The 17,424-nt window shown below is 33.4% G+C and overlaps 1 protein-coding gene across 1 annotated transcript; it reads left to right on the forward strand.

The window, feature by feature from the left end:
* Window positions 1–4,537: 4,537 nt before the first annotated feature.
* Window positions 4,538–5,470, forward strand: LOC148578595 (uncharacterized). The gene is made up of 3 exons (XM_088503117.1): window positions 4,538–4,686; window positions 4,825–5,250; window positions 5,317–5,470. The coding sequence occupies exons 1-3, from the start codon at window positions 4,538–4,540 to the stop codon at window positions 5,468–5,470; spliced, it is 729 nt and encodes a 242-aa protein (XP_088359243.1).
* Window positions 5,471–17,424: the final 11,954 nt, after the last annotated feature.

The raw sequence follows: 17,424 nt of genomic DNA on the forward strand, positions 1-17,424 counted from the left end.
TTATTTAACTCAATTTAATTCCTAAATTTTTTAAATTTTAATCACATTAGTCTCTAATTGAGACAATTAAAACATCAAGAACTAAATAGTTAATATAACTATTTAACAATCTATTATGTGTCAAATAAATTGTTATTATTATTATTATTATTAAATAGTTAATATAATAAAGTCATTGATTAAATTTAAAGATTTATCATTATGATAGTGACCATAATAATATAATAATATAAGATAAATCTTCTATAATTTATTTAAGCTAAATTGATCTAGGTCATAATATTATTAAAACGGATATTATTATTTTGGATATGTATTTTTATTGGATGAAGATTAATAAATTTTATTTATTAAATTTTATATATATGGCGCATATAGATATATGATTATTGAATTGACCACTTTGAGAATTTCTAATGGTTATAATTAATCCATATTTGTTGAGGATATTCTCAAAATGAACATAATAATAGAATTTCTTTTGACTTACAATTGTATGGTAATTAACAATGTATTTATTATACTTTGATTTCACACATTCAATGTCATAGGGTTATAATTGAATGGATATTGAGCATGATTTAAATACTTGTTGAATTAATAATTAGTCGATAAGAAATTCATCCACTATGATAAAGAGTTTGAATGAATGAAGAAATGAGTTTTTTAGGTCATTCATGACTCATTATAATAATAGTAACAAGTTAGAGTTTGACAATTAATTCGTATTCTAAGGACCAATGGTTGAAAAGATAGAAGGAATTATACTTTGCAGGGGTGTTTGTGGTTCGGTTTGGATCGGTTTTGAGTCAAAAACTCATTCGATCTGAACACTAATTTCATTTGCAGGGCGGTTTGGATTGGATAATTTTTAAAAAAAACCCGATCCTTAGATCCAATTTCAAGAAGTTTGGATTGTTTAAAAAAAACCCGATCCTTAGATCCAATTTCAAGAAGTTTGGATTGATTGGATTTGCGGTTTTGTAAATTAAAAAAATTAAATACATATAACAAGTCTCAACATCACATTTTAAATAATCAACAATGACAGTGACAAAAAAAAATTCAACAATGACATAACAAGTCTCAACAATATTTTAAAAAGCTAATGATATCATAATAATAGAAATAAAATTATAGGTTAGTTATAATAAATAAATAAATAAATCACATTTTGAACATAAAATATTTATTAATAATAATACATGAATAATATAAAAATATATAATAAATTAAACATGTTACAAGTATAATTGTAAATATAACAATAAAATAATAATATTATAGCACATTGTGTGGTTTAGATTGGATTGGACCAGTTATGAAAAGTAAATCTGAAATCCGAATTGATCCAGCAATTTGCAGAAAATTGAATCCAATTGAATTCGAATTAGTGCGGTTTTAATCGGTTTTCGGTTTGGATTAGGTTGGATGAGCGATTTAATTTGGATTTGAACACGCCTAATACTTTGTTCTTCTCGAGTTCTTAGTAAAAATATATTATTTCATACCAGTTGAAAAGTGTTGTTAGACACTAACCTTAATTAGCAAATTGAGTATGACTAATTTACTACTTGCTTAGTATTGAACCTATGGGATCACAAACTAACGAGTGTTCTAATTTTTATTAAAAAAATTATTTAATTATTATTTTAATTTAATCAAATAAATAATTATATTAATTCAAATATAATATTATTATATTTTTTGTTAGCACTAAAAATATAATAATAATAATAATATGATAATTGAGAAAATTAAATAAAAATTAAAAATAATTAATTATTCTATTTCTAAATTTAAATTCTAATTAAGTTTGGATGAGATCATAATTGATTCTATTTCAATTTAAGTTGTAATATGATTTATAAAATTTGAAAATTTAAAATTTAAAATAACAAAATATGATTTAAATTTGAATTGAGATTCAAATTTAAAATTAGTAACAAATCTCATATTATATATATACGTGTTTAGTTTTTATGCATTGATAGTGCAAAATGTTTTACATAGTCGTGCAGCCACAATCATTTTCTTGGATGACCATTCATGCAATCAATATAAAACGTAGTTATTTTTACTAATGCGGTGTTATGTGATTGAATACACGTGTAAATATATATATATATATATACAAGAGTAGAAGAAATAAGTAACAAAAGGAGTTTTATTCCTCTATCTCCACACACATAAATATGTGAGCATATTTTTTGGAAAAAAATTTTATGGCGTGCAAAAAATTGAAAAGAGGTTTTTTCAATTTAAATAAGATATCCATTAGTCAAAGAGCTTAGTCAGCTTACAACAAAAATTAGTCTCGGTGTGAATACGCATAATACTTTTGTACCATAAAAAAAAAATTATTTTTACTAACATACTCAAATATTTGAATCTGATCTATCTTATTGTTGATCGAAAAATATGTATTATTCGATGAGAGCAAGTCGATTCGGAATGAGCCAGAGATAATTTCTCGAGAGGATGCATGCGTAAGCAGGGATCGAGAATAATGAGCGCTAGTTGGATTTCGAATGACTTGTTATTCGATTAGATTTTCTCGAGAGGAAAAATCGAATTGAGCATTCGAATGGAAGGTCAAACAGTCACGGTAGTGAAACGGTTAAAGGCTTTTATCACATGAGAAAATCATGGGAAACGTCTCCAATCAAATGGCGAAATCAGTTACCTAGGGGAAAGTATTTGAAAAGTTCAAATTTGTAATTAAATGTAATTAATTATAATTAATTGCTAGTTACTAAAGGTATATTATAAATACTAGGAAGTCTTAGGAAATCAGGGTTGGAACTTTAACTCAGAAAACACTCAAGCACACTCATATCCCCAGAGAATTCCTGAGCCTGTAATCGAGTTACTTTTCTGTAAGGTTCCTTCCATGTCTTTACTTTTTCAATTTATCTTATTGTAAACTTTATTTTTGAAGCAAGCTTATCTTTCAAGTTTTCTTTATCTTCTTTGTATGATTTACATTTCTGCACTTTAATTTTCATGTCAAAGCCCTTTGACCTAATCGAAGGCATTTTACTGTTTTCTTTTAACTTCAACGCAGTCTTTTCCGATTTCAGTACATTTTCTTTTTGAAAACCTTATTCATTTGTTTATTTTATTACTTTATAAGTTTTAATTTATCTTTTAACCTATTACCCGTCTAATCGAAGACGCTTTGATGCACTTTTAGAAAACTGGTATCTGCAAAGAGGAGTAGGTTTCGCTCCCAGACCATTAGATATCGAACCACCATCGAAGCCGGATTGCCGATTTAATAGCAGAGGCTCATTGTGTAGAAAGTAAAAATGATGTTTTTATCCATGATCAAGTCTCTTCTATTTCTGATAATTCTATTGATTTCACTTTTGATTGCATTTATGATCTCGAAACATTGGGTTTTGAGAAATACTCAGTGAATGATGGTGATTATTATAAAGGGTTTGAATCTCAAGATCCTTTAGAGGAGATCAATTTGGAAACTCCCGATGATGTTCGAATTACATATATTTGTTAAAACCTTGTTGATCCTTTTCGAACTGAACTCATTAGTCTTTTACATGAGTTTAAAGATTGTTTTGCTTGGGATTATCATGAGATGTATGGTTTCGATGGTTCTTTGGTGGAACATCGATTAGCATTAAAACCCAATGCTCGACCTGTGAAGCAAATACCACGACGTTTTGCTCCTGAAATCAATGTAAAGATTAAAGAAGAGATCGAACGCTTGATTAAAGCAAAATTCATTCGAACTGCACGCTATGTTGAGTGGGTGTCGAATATTGTACATGTTATGAAGAAGAATGGGAAGTTGAGAGTATGCATCGATTTTCGAGATTTAAATAATGCTACTCCAAAAGATGAATATCTCATGCCTATTGCAGATATATTGATCGATTCTGCGGTAGGAAATGAAATACTTAGTTTTATGGATGGTTATTCTGGGTATAACCAAATTTTCATTACAGAAGATGATGTGGCTAAAACTGCTTTTCGTTGTCCTGGGACATTGGATACGTATGAATGGGTAGTTATGCCTTTTGGTTTGAAAAATGCTGGAGCAACATATCAACGAGCAATGAATTCTATTTTCCATGAGTTTATTTGGAAATTTATGGAGGTGTATATCGATGACGTTATGGTTAAATCGATTTCGGTAAGCCAGCACATTGATCATTTAAGGAAAGCATTCCTTACTATGAGAAAGAAGGGTTTAAAAATGAATCCTTTAAAATGTGCTTTTGGTGTGTCAGCCGGACATTTTTTTGGTTTTGTTGTTCATAAAAAAAGGGTTGCCATTGATAAAAATAAAGCAGATGCGATATTGGCATTGTCTGCACCAAAATCGAAGAAAGAGGTGCAATCATTTTTGGTTAAAGTGAATTATCTTTGAAGATTCATTTCGAATCTTTCGGATTGAACTAGGGTGTTCGCACGTTTAGTGAAATTAAAAAATAATTCACATTTCGAATGGACAGCAGAGCACCAATCGGCGTTCGATTTGATTAAAACTTATTTGTCTCAAGCCCCGATTATGGCAAATGTTCGAGCATCTGAACTTTTGAAATTATATATTGCAGCATTTAAAGATACTATAGGGTGTATGTTAGCCCAAGATGATGAGAATGGGCAAGAACGAGCGGTTTATTACCTTAGTCGAGTATTAACTAATATCGAAACAAGGTATTTTCCAATCGAAAAATTGTGTTTGTCTTTATATCATGCCTATATGAAATTAAAGTGTTATATGGTGGCTAAGTCGGTGAAAGTTATAGCACAAACTGACCTAATTAAGTATATGTTAAGTTTTCCTATGTTAAGGGGATGTTTGGGGAAATGGATGCTGGCATTGACGGAATTTGATTTACAATATATTCTAGCCAAGGCTGTGAAAGGACAGGTCATTACAGATTTTCTTGTGGATAATTCGAAAGATCTAAATAACCAGGGGGCAAATGTAATCGAGGTAAAAATCGATTATTGGAAGTTATATTTTGATGGGTCAAAACATAAAGATGGTGCAGGAGTTGGGATTTTAATTGTTTCACCAGAAGGAGTCTTGTCGAAATTTCTATTTGAAATAAAATATCCCTGTTCAAATAATGAGGCAGAGTATGAAGCATTAATTTTGGGCCTTGAAATTTTGATTAGTAAAGGAGTCTCGGAAGTTCAGATATTAGGGGATTCCCAGGTGGTTTTGAAGCAATTATCCAAAGAATTTAAATGTAACAATGAGAGGTTACAGAGGTATTTGACAACCGCTTGGGAGTTGTTAACTTCTTTTTGAAAAGTCTCTTTGGTTCATATTCCAAGGATTCAGAACGAAATGGCTAATGAATTAGTCCAAATTGCTTCGAAGTATAAAATCGGCCCAGGAACTCTTGAATCTTTGGTTGGTGTCCATCAGATTTTAGTACCTGCAAGTGAAAGGGAAGTTTTGTGTGTTGACAAGTGGGGGGGATGGTGATTGGAAGAAACCTATTGCTCAATACTTGAAAGAGCCTAGTGTTCTAGTTGATAGAAAAATAAAATTGCGAGCAATGAATTTTGTTTTAATGGCTGATGAATTGTATAAGAAAGGTATAGATGGGAGTTTATCGAGATGTTTAGGCCAAAGTGATCAAAACATTGCTTTGGGTGAAGTTCACAATGGAATATGCGGTGCTCATCAGGCTGGGAAGAAAATGAGATGGATATTATATCATAATCATGTATATTAACCATCTATGATTAAAGATTGCATTGATTATGCGAAAGCATGCTTGGAATGCCAAAAACATGGTTCGATTCAACAAATTCCAGCATCCGAATTACACTCGATAATAAAGCTATGGCCATTTAGAGGATGGGCTTTGGATTTAATTGGATTAATTCATCCTCCTTCATCTAAACAACACAAGTTTATCCTAGTAGCAATTGATTATTTTACAAAATGGGTTGAAGCGATTCCCTTCATAGAAGTAAGTCAGGGTGAGATAATAGATTTTATTGAGGAACATATTATTCATCGATTTGGAATTTCTCAAACGTTAAGTACTGATCAAGGAACAATGTTTACTGGTCAATGGATTAAAAGTTTTGCAGCATCGAGAAATATTAATATAGTTACTTCGACTCCCTATTATGCACAGGCTAATGGGTAGGTAGAAGTAGCAAATAAAATTTTAATAAGTCTGATTAAAAAGCATATCGGAAATAGGCCTCGAACATGGCATGAAACTTTAAGCCAAGTATTATGGGCTTATCGAAATTCACCAAGGGGTTCGACAGGTACTTTACCATTTAAGTTAGTATATGGTCATGATGCAATACTACCATTAGAAATTAATTTGAACACTTTAAGAGTATCGAGACAAAATGATTTGCCAGTTGATGATTATTGGAATGCAATGTTCGATGAGTTGAATGAATTAGACTCAGAACGAATTTTGGCACTTGATAATATGATTGGACAAAAAGAAAGTATTGCTCAAAGTTATAATCGTTGAATCAAGGAAAAGTCTTTTAATGTAGGTGAATTGGTCTTGAAAGTTATTTTGCCAATGGAAAAGAAATTGAGATTTCTTGGTAAGTGGTCCCATACTTGGGAAGGCCCATTCCAAGTAATGAGAACATATTCTGGAAATGCTTACCAGATTAAAGATATTGAATCAGAAAGAGTAATTAATTCGGTTAATGGAAAATACTTGAAGCAATACTATTGTTGACAAAAGTAGAAATTTAACATGCATATGTCTAGAAAAGATGGAAGTTGTTACAAAAAATGGAGTTAGAAATAAAAAAGAAATTCAAGGTGCCACTAGTTTTGCCAAATCGGAGCGTAGCTTTGCCCTTTTGTTTTTCAGAATTGAAAGCACTTCAATTTGTTTGAACTTATCAGCTTGAATTTTCTCTAGTTGTCTTTCATATTCTTCCTGCTTGGTATCAATTGAGACAAGTTTCTGAATAAGGTGACGTTGTTCTTGTTGGGCTGTGGCCAGAAGTTTAGCTATGGTGGCTCGATTTCGGCGTATGGTGGCAAGCTGTTCCTGAATCTGAGTTAATTCTGCTTCGAGTCTTGCTTCTTCTTGATCATGAAAAGCTTGAATAGAAATAGCATGGGAGATTATCAGATCAAATTCCTCACGAGAGGTTTGGATTGGTTGAGCATTTGCAAAAAAATCTTTTATATTAGATTTGATAGTGGCTTCTTCAGTTTCAGCCTCTTGGAGTTGAAATTGAGATGCAACACTATCATTGAGAAGTTGTTTGAATTCTTGAATTGAGGCTGAATTTGGTGTGTTAGTTGGAAGTTCAAAGGAAGAATTCAAAAGATCAGCCAGGAGTCGATTGAGAATTGGATCATTAACCCATGTGGTAGGTGGATGATCCAAGAGTTTAATGAGTGATCGAAGTTGTTCTCGAGTGCCAGGATCTAGTTCGAATGAAGGCCTTGATATTGTAGGTCTTGAGATTGCTGGTACAGGCACTGGTACTTTATTTTCTTGGATAACTTTATTTAAAATTGAAATCAAGTTGTCCAAAGTAGCACTGGTAGGGGTGGTAGAAGCACTCTCTGTTCCAGGTCTTGGTCCAGAGGGAGTTTGAAGATCGATCTGGAGTGAAGGACTGGGCACTTTGCGAGGAGTTTCTAAGACCTTAGATCGAGAGAAATCTAAATTGGTGGTGTCAGCAATTCTAGAAGCCGAGTTAGAATCTGGGGCCGCCTGGTTTTCTGCAGAGAATGCAGCTTGATTGTTTGGTGAAATTGACTCAAGTATATGAGTCTCTTCTGGAGAATACTGCAAGGGATTTGCTGTTGGGTCAACCACCTGTGTTGTATGGAGATGAGGTGGAAAAGCAGCTGGAATTGACTGAATAGGCCCTGTGAATTGAATTGAATCATGCGATGTGGAGTGTTCTGGATCATTTTGTTGTTGCAGAATTGGTTGATCAAGAACCCCAGTGGATGAAATTGAGTGGGCAACATTGGTAGGCTGGTATAAAAGGTACACAATTATGAGTTTGAAATTTATTTTAAATCAAATATAATATGTGTAGAAAAAATTGTGCTACCTGAGGAAGTCTGGATCTTCGTACTAGTTGAGAGCCAGGGTCAGAATCAGCTGCATCTTCCGATTGGGAGGAGGCAGCAAGAGTGTCTTTGTTGGTTGGTTCACTTTCATCAGCGCTTTCGCTTGATGATGGCAGCACTAACTGATAAAAAGTTCAGAACCAATTATGGTTAAGAAAATACAATTTGAAGAACATTTTGAGTTCAAAGAAAGAGTTATGAATAGAAGAGTTACTCTTCGAGAGGTTTTGGTAGGAGTTCTTCTGCTCTTATGTGGTGGTGGTCGAGCAGCATCAGCTTTCCTTTTGTGAGTTCTTTTTGGGAAACTCTCAGTGACAGCCGTTCGAATAGCAGTTTGTTGAATTTCTTCTAAGATACGGGTGTACCTTGAATAATAAGCAGCCCACCATTCGAAACAAGACTTGGTGATGAATGAACTACGTTCATAGATCAAGAAGTTGAAGCGGTCTCTTCGTTTTTGATTTTTTAAGAGAAAAGTGTTGAAATCTTCTTGAGATAACAGAGTAATGTGACAGAATGGTTCACTATGTCGAGGTTGTGGTGTTGGAATAACTTGAGAAAATTCCAGTTGTCTGACGGTTAAGTGAGGAGTGTACAGGGTTATCTTGAACCTTTCTTTTTTATACTGTGGTAACCCTATTGGTATCACCTGAACAGCCAACAGGTTTGCCCAGGTTCGATTTGGGAGTTCACTCTCCTCATTAGTATTTGGAAAGAGCAAACGATCAAGCCAGGCAGGGCCGCAATTGCAACGCAAAAAAGGAGTAAAATTAAGTTGATCGTTGTCAAAATCTTTGCAAGAATGAAAAAAGGAGAAAACAGCCCAAAATCTGTCTTCATCTGATTGGGTGTTTGGAAAATTGGGTTTGTAATTTGATAAACGAAAACCCTCGATGTGTTGTTTATTAGTACTGCCACCTTCAGGTTTTGCCATAAAATTTTCAAAAATGGCATTAAGCCATAATTGAAGGAGCCAGAGTGGACCTCCCGTGTTGATTATTTTATTATCTCGAAAGTCACAGACAAATAGACCAAGCTCTTTAAAAATGTTTCCCAGAAGAAGCTTGGCCAAGTTGAGAACTTTTCCTTCATGTAGAAGAGCAGCCAGGGGAAGGAAGAGCTTTGACATTTGTACGCTTCGAGAACAGAACAAAATTGTATTAACCAATAAAACAAGAAGGCTACATGTTCACTGTCTGTGATTTCTGCACCATCTTCACCCATGTTGTGGGCAATGAACTCACTGTAAGAGGTGTTGAAGACAACGTTGTACTGATCCTTAGATTGCATGTCAGGGGTACAATCTGGAGAATTTATTGGGAGTCCTGTGATGGCAGCTACATCGAGGAGGGACATTCCGATCATTCCGCAAGGAAGGTGGAAGTTGTTGGTTGTCCTATTCCAGAAATAAGTCACCGCCCTAATCATCCAAGGGTATGTAGTGAGTGAAAAATGAGAAAGCCTTAGTAGTTCTTGTATTCCTAGGGCTCCCCAGATAGCACCCTTTGTGGGTTCGAGGCGTTGGTACCAATTTGTGAAATCAAACCCTTGAGGATTGATTTTTAGATTATTTCGGAAGGGTTTTTGGTTATGAAATGAGAGATGTTAAAAGATTGGTTTATTAATAAATCTTTCCCTTCAGCATTTGGGAAGAAAGAACATTTTTTGTTTGTCCTCTCAAGAGTTTCAATCGGTCCAAGGAAGCAGTGTGTATCTGCACCGATTGTGAAGGGGATTAGGATTCTGGTGTCATTGACTTGCAAATGGGGATCGTCAATGATTTCATCATTGACTTGATTAAGAATGCGAAGGGCTGACGGAGATAGTGGTGCTATTTTATGACCTTTACCCTTATCTTGAGTAGTGACATGAGAAGAGGAATCAGCCATTGTTAACACAGGAAGAAAGGTTTGGAAGTTTAAGGATTTTTTGTGTAAAGGTTCTTTGATGTAAGAAGAATTCAAGGGATAATGGGTTGCGAAAGATTTTGAACAAAGGTAAGAATGATGAATTTAAAGTACTACTGTGAACAGTTACTATGAAAGGGATACGAATAGGGGTAACTTAGTGAAGAAGACGAAGTGGTAGAAAGAGAATGCACAGGTTTCGAAAAACGTACCGAGTGGGTCAGTATTAATGGGGAGTTTAAATGATAATTATTATTGATTTGAGAACTGACATTTTCAGTTTTGGATTAAGTGTTTTATCTTCTAAATGATGTTATCGAAGGCAAACACATTAATCCAAGGGGGAAATTTGTTGATCGAAAAAATATATATATATTATTCGATGAGAGCAAGTCGATTCGGAATGAGCCAGAGATAATTTCTCGAGAGGATGCATGCGTAAGCAGGGATCGAGAATAATGAGCGCTAGCTGGATTTCGAATGACTTGTTATTCGATTAGACTTTCTCGAGAGGGAAAATCGAATTGAGCATTCGAATGGAAGGTCGAACAGTCACGGTAGTGGAACGGTTAAAGGCTTTTATCACATGAGAAAATCATGGGAAACGTCTCCAATCAAATGGCGGGATCAGTTACCAAGGGGAAAGTATTTGAAAAGTTCAAATTTGTAATTAAATATAATTAATTATAATTAATTGCTAGTTACTAAAGGTAGACTATAAGTACTAGGAAGCCTTAGGAAATCAGGGTTGGAACTTTAACTCAAAAAATACTCAAGCACACTCATATCCCCAGAAAATTCCTGAGTCTGCAATCGAGTTACTTTTTTGTAGGGTTCCTTCCATGTCTTTACTTTTTCAATTTATCTTATTGTAAACTTTATTTTTCAAGCAAGCTTATCTTTCAAGTTTTCTTTATCTTCTTTGTCTGATTTATATTTCTGCACTTTAATTTTCATGTCAAAGCCATTTGACCCATTCGAAGACATTTTACTGTTTTCTTTTAACTTCAACGCAGTCTTTTCCGATTTCAGTACATTTTCTTTTTGAAGACCTTATTCATTTGTTTCTTTTATTGCTTTATAAGTTTTAATTTATCTTTTAACCTATTACCCGTCTGATCGAAAACGTTTTGATGCACTTTTAGAAAACTGGTACCTGCAAAGAGGAGTAGGTTTCGCTCCCAGACTATTAGACATCGAACCACCATCAATGTGCTAAAAATCGACAAAACACTTATTAAAATAAAATTTAATTATAAAATAAATTTTTATAATTACTTTATTACTTTTGTTCCGTATTATAAACATATATAATAATCCTTCGATCAATTGTATATCTTGCTAATTTTTGCCCCAATGACTTTATAGTGGCATATCTTTCACAATATCACTCAACATTATTGATCACCAAAGCATATACTTCTACAATTGATCATATAATGTGTGGATTATAAATTGTTTATGGTCCTCAACTCTTATAGAATCCACATTTTAAAATAAAATAAAAAAAAATAATAAAAAAAAGAAAATGGCTTTAAGTCACCGTAAGAGAAGAGAGAGTTTGGAATTTCTCATTTTTAAAGGAAAAAAAAGCAACAAAGGAAAAGAGGAGAGGTTCGGCGTCAACAAGAGAAGAAAAGGAAAAAAAGAGCAGTTCAATGTTGCACACATTAAATTGATGAACTTGCTCTATTTTTTATGAAATTTTAATATGTTATTTCTGGTGTAGAGATGAATATTAAGATACCCATTTTGTGGACGATTTATGTTGTTTCTATTAGTTTTAATGATGTGTTTTGTTGATTGTTAAGATGTCCTAGTACTATTAGAAAGACTGATTGTGTACCTATTATTTTGATAGTGAAAGATTTTATTGGATTGGATCCCGTGGATTTTTGTCCCTCTTTTTAGAAGTTTTCTCATGATAAAAATTGTAAGAAAAAGTATATGGAACCAACTCCAAATCAGCCAAGAATGGAACAACTTAATTAATTATAAATATAATAATTAGTTTTATTTATTTATGATTTAAAATATTGGTTATTAAATGTTTCACCACATTCAAATTAGGAAGAGATACGTTCAGTATCATTGCAACGTGAATCACAGAAACTGATTCAATTAGCTTCCGTCTCTTCACCCTCTTTTCCTCTCCAAATGCCAAAAACATGATAAATCAAAAAATATATTCAGAACCATCCAATTTACAAAGAAAAGAAACATCCTAATGCCTAGTATAAACACCATCCACGTAAAGATTTTGGATTCACCTAAAGGCATTTGGCTGATTTTTGTCTGGTACCCTTTTGGTTCCCTATCATTGTTGAAATTGTAATGTTTGATTATTTAATTTTTGCTACTATATTTATTGCTTAGAGTATCATTGAAGTTGCCTATTTAATTGCACATGTTGTGGAAAAATTATTTTAGTACTTCCATTGCTAGGCATATTCTTATTTGAACCTCGATTTTTTTCCCAACAAAGTGATATCTAGAGTTTTGGTTGTTTATTTCTGTGTTGATTAAATGGAGAAAAATATTCCATGGCTAAATATGGTCAAATTGAATTCCAGAAATTACTTGACTTGGAAGACCCCAATGAAAGATATGTCGTACAGCAAGGACTTGTATGATCATGTGGAGGGGAATAAATCTAAAGATATCAAATCCGATGTTAAATGGAAGAAGTTGATTCAGAAGATAGTTGTTTTGATTAGGCAATGCCTTGATCTTAACGTGTATCTACATATTGACTCCGAAACTAATGTCCAGAAGATGTGGAAGAAATTGAAGGAGTTATATGAGAGGAAGAATGTACAAAACAAAGCATTCTTAATTCAGAAGCTAGTCAATAAAAAATACATTGAAGGTAAATCAATACCAGAACACTTAGCATAATTCGGGAGACTGTGAACTAACTGACAAATAATGACATCACTTTAAATGATGAATTACAAGCGTTGTTATTGTTGAGTTCTTTGCCTGATAGTTGAAAAGTTCTGGTTGTGACATTAACTAATTCAACTCCAAAAGAAAAGTTGACATTAGCAATGGTTAAAGAAAGCATGTTGAATGAAGAAGTCAAAAGAAAAGAGCAAGGTTTGATTAATACCTCCTCTTATTTAGAAGTACTTGTTTCAGAATCATGGGAGAGAAGTCAAAGCGAAAAATCTCACGGTTCTGACAGGTTAAAGAGTTGAAGCAAATCAAGAGAAAAGTACAAGTCAAGAAAAGAGTTCATTTGTCACCACTGTGGCAAGCCGGAGCATATCAAGAGGTATTGTAAGTTCTTGAAAAGAGAACAATCAAGAAAAAGAAACAAAGACAAAGATAAAGATAGTGATAAAGAGACTGCTGCGATTGTTTATGAAGATGTTCGTATCACCTATGGTGAAAATTATGTTAATCTTGTCTGTGATGATTTTATTTGAATTATGGACTTTGATGTCTCATGTCATGTCACTCCGAGACGTGAATTTTTCACTTCCTATACTGTTAAAAATTTTGACAAGATCAAATTAAGAGATAAAGGAGTGTTTCATATCATTGGTATGGGTGATGTGTGGCTTGAAACCAACATGGGATGCAAGTTGCAATTAAAGAATGTTAGGTATGCGCTAGATATGTGGTTTAATATGATTTCAGTGAAGGCATTGGATCAAGAGGAATATTGCACTTTTTTTGGTTGTGAAAAGTACAAGATTATCAAACTGGCTCTCATTGTTACTAAAGAAGACAATAGCCTCACTACACTATATCGATTGCAAGCAAAGTTGTGCAAAGAAGAGGTGAATATAGCTGATAATTTCTCCTCTAATTTGTGACATATGTGTCTTGGTCACTTGCACTTTTTTTGGTAGTGAAAATAATAAGATTATCAAACTGGTTCTCATTGTTGTTAAAGAAGACAATAGCCTCACTACTCTATACGATTGCAAGCAAAGTTGTGCAAAAAAGAGGTGAATATAGCTGATGATTCCTCATCTGATTTGTGGCATATGTGTCTTGGTCACTTGAATAAGAAAAGACTAAACATCTTAGCCAAGAAGCACTCACTTCCAGTGAAAAGTACAACTTTAAATACTTGTACTTATTATTTTTTTTGGAAAGCATGCTAGAGTATCATTTCATAGTTCGGACCTCATAGAAAATCACATGTTCTAGATTTTGTTCACACTAATGTTTGTACTATGAATGCTAAAACACTAGGCAATGCATTATACTTTATTATTTTTATTGATAATTATTCTCAAAAAGTGTAAACTTTTGTTTTGAAATCTAAAGACTAGGTGTTCGATATCTTCAAACACTTTCATGTAAGTGTTGAAAAAGAAACAGAAAAAAATTGAAATATTTTTTAGCAGATAATGGTAGTGAATACAGGAGTCTGTTTGAAGAGTATTGTAGAGGATATGGGATCAAGCTTGAGAATACGGTTCCTAAGACTCCTCAACATAAAGGAGTTGCATAGAGAATGAATCGCACTATCAATGAAAGAGTCAAGTGTATGCTCTCTCATGCAAAGTTGCCTAAATCTTTTTTAGTTGAAGCGATGAGTACGGCGATAGATTTGATCAACCTTTCTCCTTCAGCTCCAGTAAATGATGATGTTCCAGAGAAAGTTTAGAGAATGAAAGATGTCTATTATAGTCACTTGTGAGCATTTGGTTGTAGGGCCTTTGTTCACATTCCAAGAGATAAAAGGTCCAAACTTGATGGAAAGTCAAAGTAGTGTATCTTCATGGATTATAGTCACGAAGACTTTGGTTACGGATTATGGAATACGGTAAGTAAAAAAAAATTAGAAGTCGAGATGTAATATTTCTTGAAGACCAAAATATTAAAGATTTTGAAAAGACAAATAAACTAACAATATCTATTAGATGTTCTGCTGATGATGAACCTGATCTTTTTATTAGACCTCCTATTGAAGGGGAAGATGTACAAGTTGATAATAATGGTGATGGTTTGCATGATGAACTTACACCTCAACCTGAGGTGTCAGATGTTGAAATTCTACTTGAACCACCAGTTGAGCATGAATTGAGAAGATCTACTATAGAGCATCATCCTTCTTAGAGATACTCTCCCATGAGTATGTGATGAACACTGAGACTGAGGAGTCAAAGAGCTACCAGAAAGTTATGTCTGATTAGCATAATAAAGATTGGCTGAAGGCCGTGCAAGAAATGAAATCCTTGCATAAGAATAATACATTTAAATTGGTGATGCTGCCAAAAGATAAGAGAGCATTCAAGAACAAATGGGTGTTTAAATTGAAAGCAGATGAAATACTTCACGACCAAGGTACAAAGCTTGGTTGGTTGTAAAAGGCTTTGAACATAAGAAATGTATTCATTCTGAAGAGATTTTCTCTCCAGTTGTGAAGATGTCCTCGATTCGAGTTGTTCTTGGATTAGTAGTTAGCTTGAATTTAAAGGTTGAGCAGCTTTACGTGAAGACTGTGTTCCTTCATGGTGACATAGATAAAAAAATTTATATGGAACAATCAGAGGGTTTTGAGGTTAAAGGAAAAGAGCACCTTATATGCAAGTTGAAGAATAGCTTATATGGGCTGAAGCAAATGCCAATGCAGTAGTACACGAAGTTTGATTCCTTCATAGAAGATCATGTGTATAGTAAGATTTCTTCTGATCGTTGTGTGTATGTTATGAAATTCTCTGATGATGACTTTATAATTCTCTTGATTTATGTTGATAACATATTGATTGTTGGTCATGACACTAAGAAAATTGAAAGTCTTGAGAAAGACTTGAACAGATCCTTTGCTACAAAGGATTTGGATCTTACAAAGAAAATACTTGGCGTGAGTATCACTCGTGATAGAAAGAATGGAAAATTGTGGTTGTCGCAGCAGAAGTATATTGAGAAAATTTTAAAGAGGTTTAGCATGAGTAATTCCAAACCTGTTATTACTTCACTTATTAGTCATTTCAAGCTAAGTTCGTAGCAATGTCTTGCATGTGAGAAAGAAAAAGAAGAAATGAAGTTTAAATTAATGGGTCTCTCATCTTATAAACTCCTCACTCTTCCTTGTTTTCTTGATGTGGGACTAACTTTATGCACTCCTCACACTTGCAACATTAATAATCTCTCTCCTCAAGTGTGAGCCTCCACATCAAGCATCAACTCTATCTCTTTCTAGTTCATCCACCACACATTTGAGTATTCGTCCATCACACTGCGAGACACACCGCCCGGACCACGCATTCTTCACCTTGAATACTCCTTAAACCACCAGACCGACTAACTATCGGCTCTGATACCACTTGTTGGGCCACTGCGAGGAGCTCTCGACCATCGTGGAGACTTCGGGAAGGAACCAAATGAGAGAATATAAGATGAGAAGACACTACATCTAACTCAACCTTAAGGTATTAAGTTAATAGGTCTTCCTTATAAACTCCTCACTCCTCACACTTGCAATATTAACAATTTGTTGGTGAGTCCCCAACTCAAGTGGAACCTACATTTTAAAACAAAACAAAAAATAATAAAAAAAAGTGTCTTTAAGCCACACTAAGAGAAGAGAGAAAGTTTGGAATCTCTCTTTTTTTTAAAAAAAAGAAAAGCAACAGAAGAGAGAGAGAGGAGAAAGGTTCGGTGTCGAAAAAAGAAGAAAAGGGAAAAAAGACAGTCCAATGTTGCACATATTAAATTGGTAAACTTGTTCAATTTTTTTATAAAATTTTAGTATGTTATTTCTGATGTAGAGATGAACATTAGGATATAACATGCTAGTTGTATTATCATCTCTTTTGTCTGATTTAAAATACCCACTTTATAAAGGGTTTATGTTGTTTTTATCCATTTTGATGATGTATTTTGTTGATTCTTAAAATGTCTTAGTACTATTAGAAAAACTGATAGTGTACCCATTATTTTTATAATAAAAGATTGAGTAAAGTATCGTTTTTGTCCCCAACGTTGGGGTAAGTCCTATTTGTGTCCCTAACGTTTAAATCGTCCTATTTGTATCCTTAACGTTTATAAAAGCGATTCAATGTTATCCTACTATCAATTATACTAACAAATCAGATTATATTTTTCAATTATTCTCACTTGGATGTATTCATTCTCAATTAGGTCTCACTTGGATGTGTTCGATTTTAATATTATACCCACTATTTGTGTTAAGATTCAATTATATCCCTAGAAAAATGAATTATGTAAATGTTGTAGGAATTAGTTTCAACATTTGATGAGCTATATTTCGGAGTAGATCATCGATTCTATCCTAGACATTTGTATTCTAACTTTAAGAAGAGATTTTTAAAACTCAAACTAAAGCACTCATGATGTATAATTGACGACAGGATAACATTGAATCACTTTTACAAACGTTAGGAATACAAATAGAACGATTCAAACGTTAGGGACACAATAGGATTTACCCCAAATGTTAGGAACAAAAACGAT

This window comes from Arachis ipaensis, chromosome B1 (genome assembly GCF_059453495.1).
Source record: "Arachis ipaensis isolate K30076 ecotype BB chromosome B1, ASM5945349v1, whole genome shotgun sequence".
Classification (NCBI taxonomy): Eukaryota; Viridiplantae; Streptophyta; class Magnoliopsida; order Fabales; family Fabaceae; genus Arachis; species Arachis ipaensis.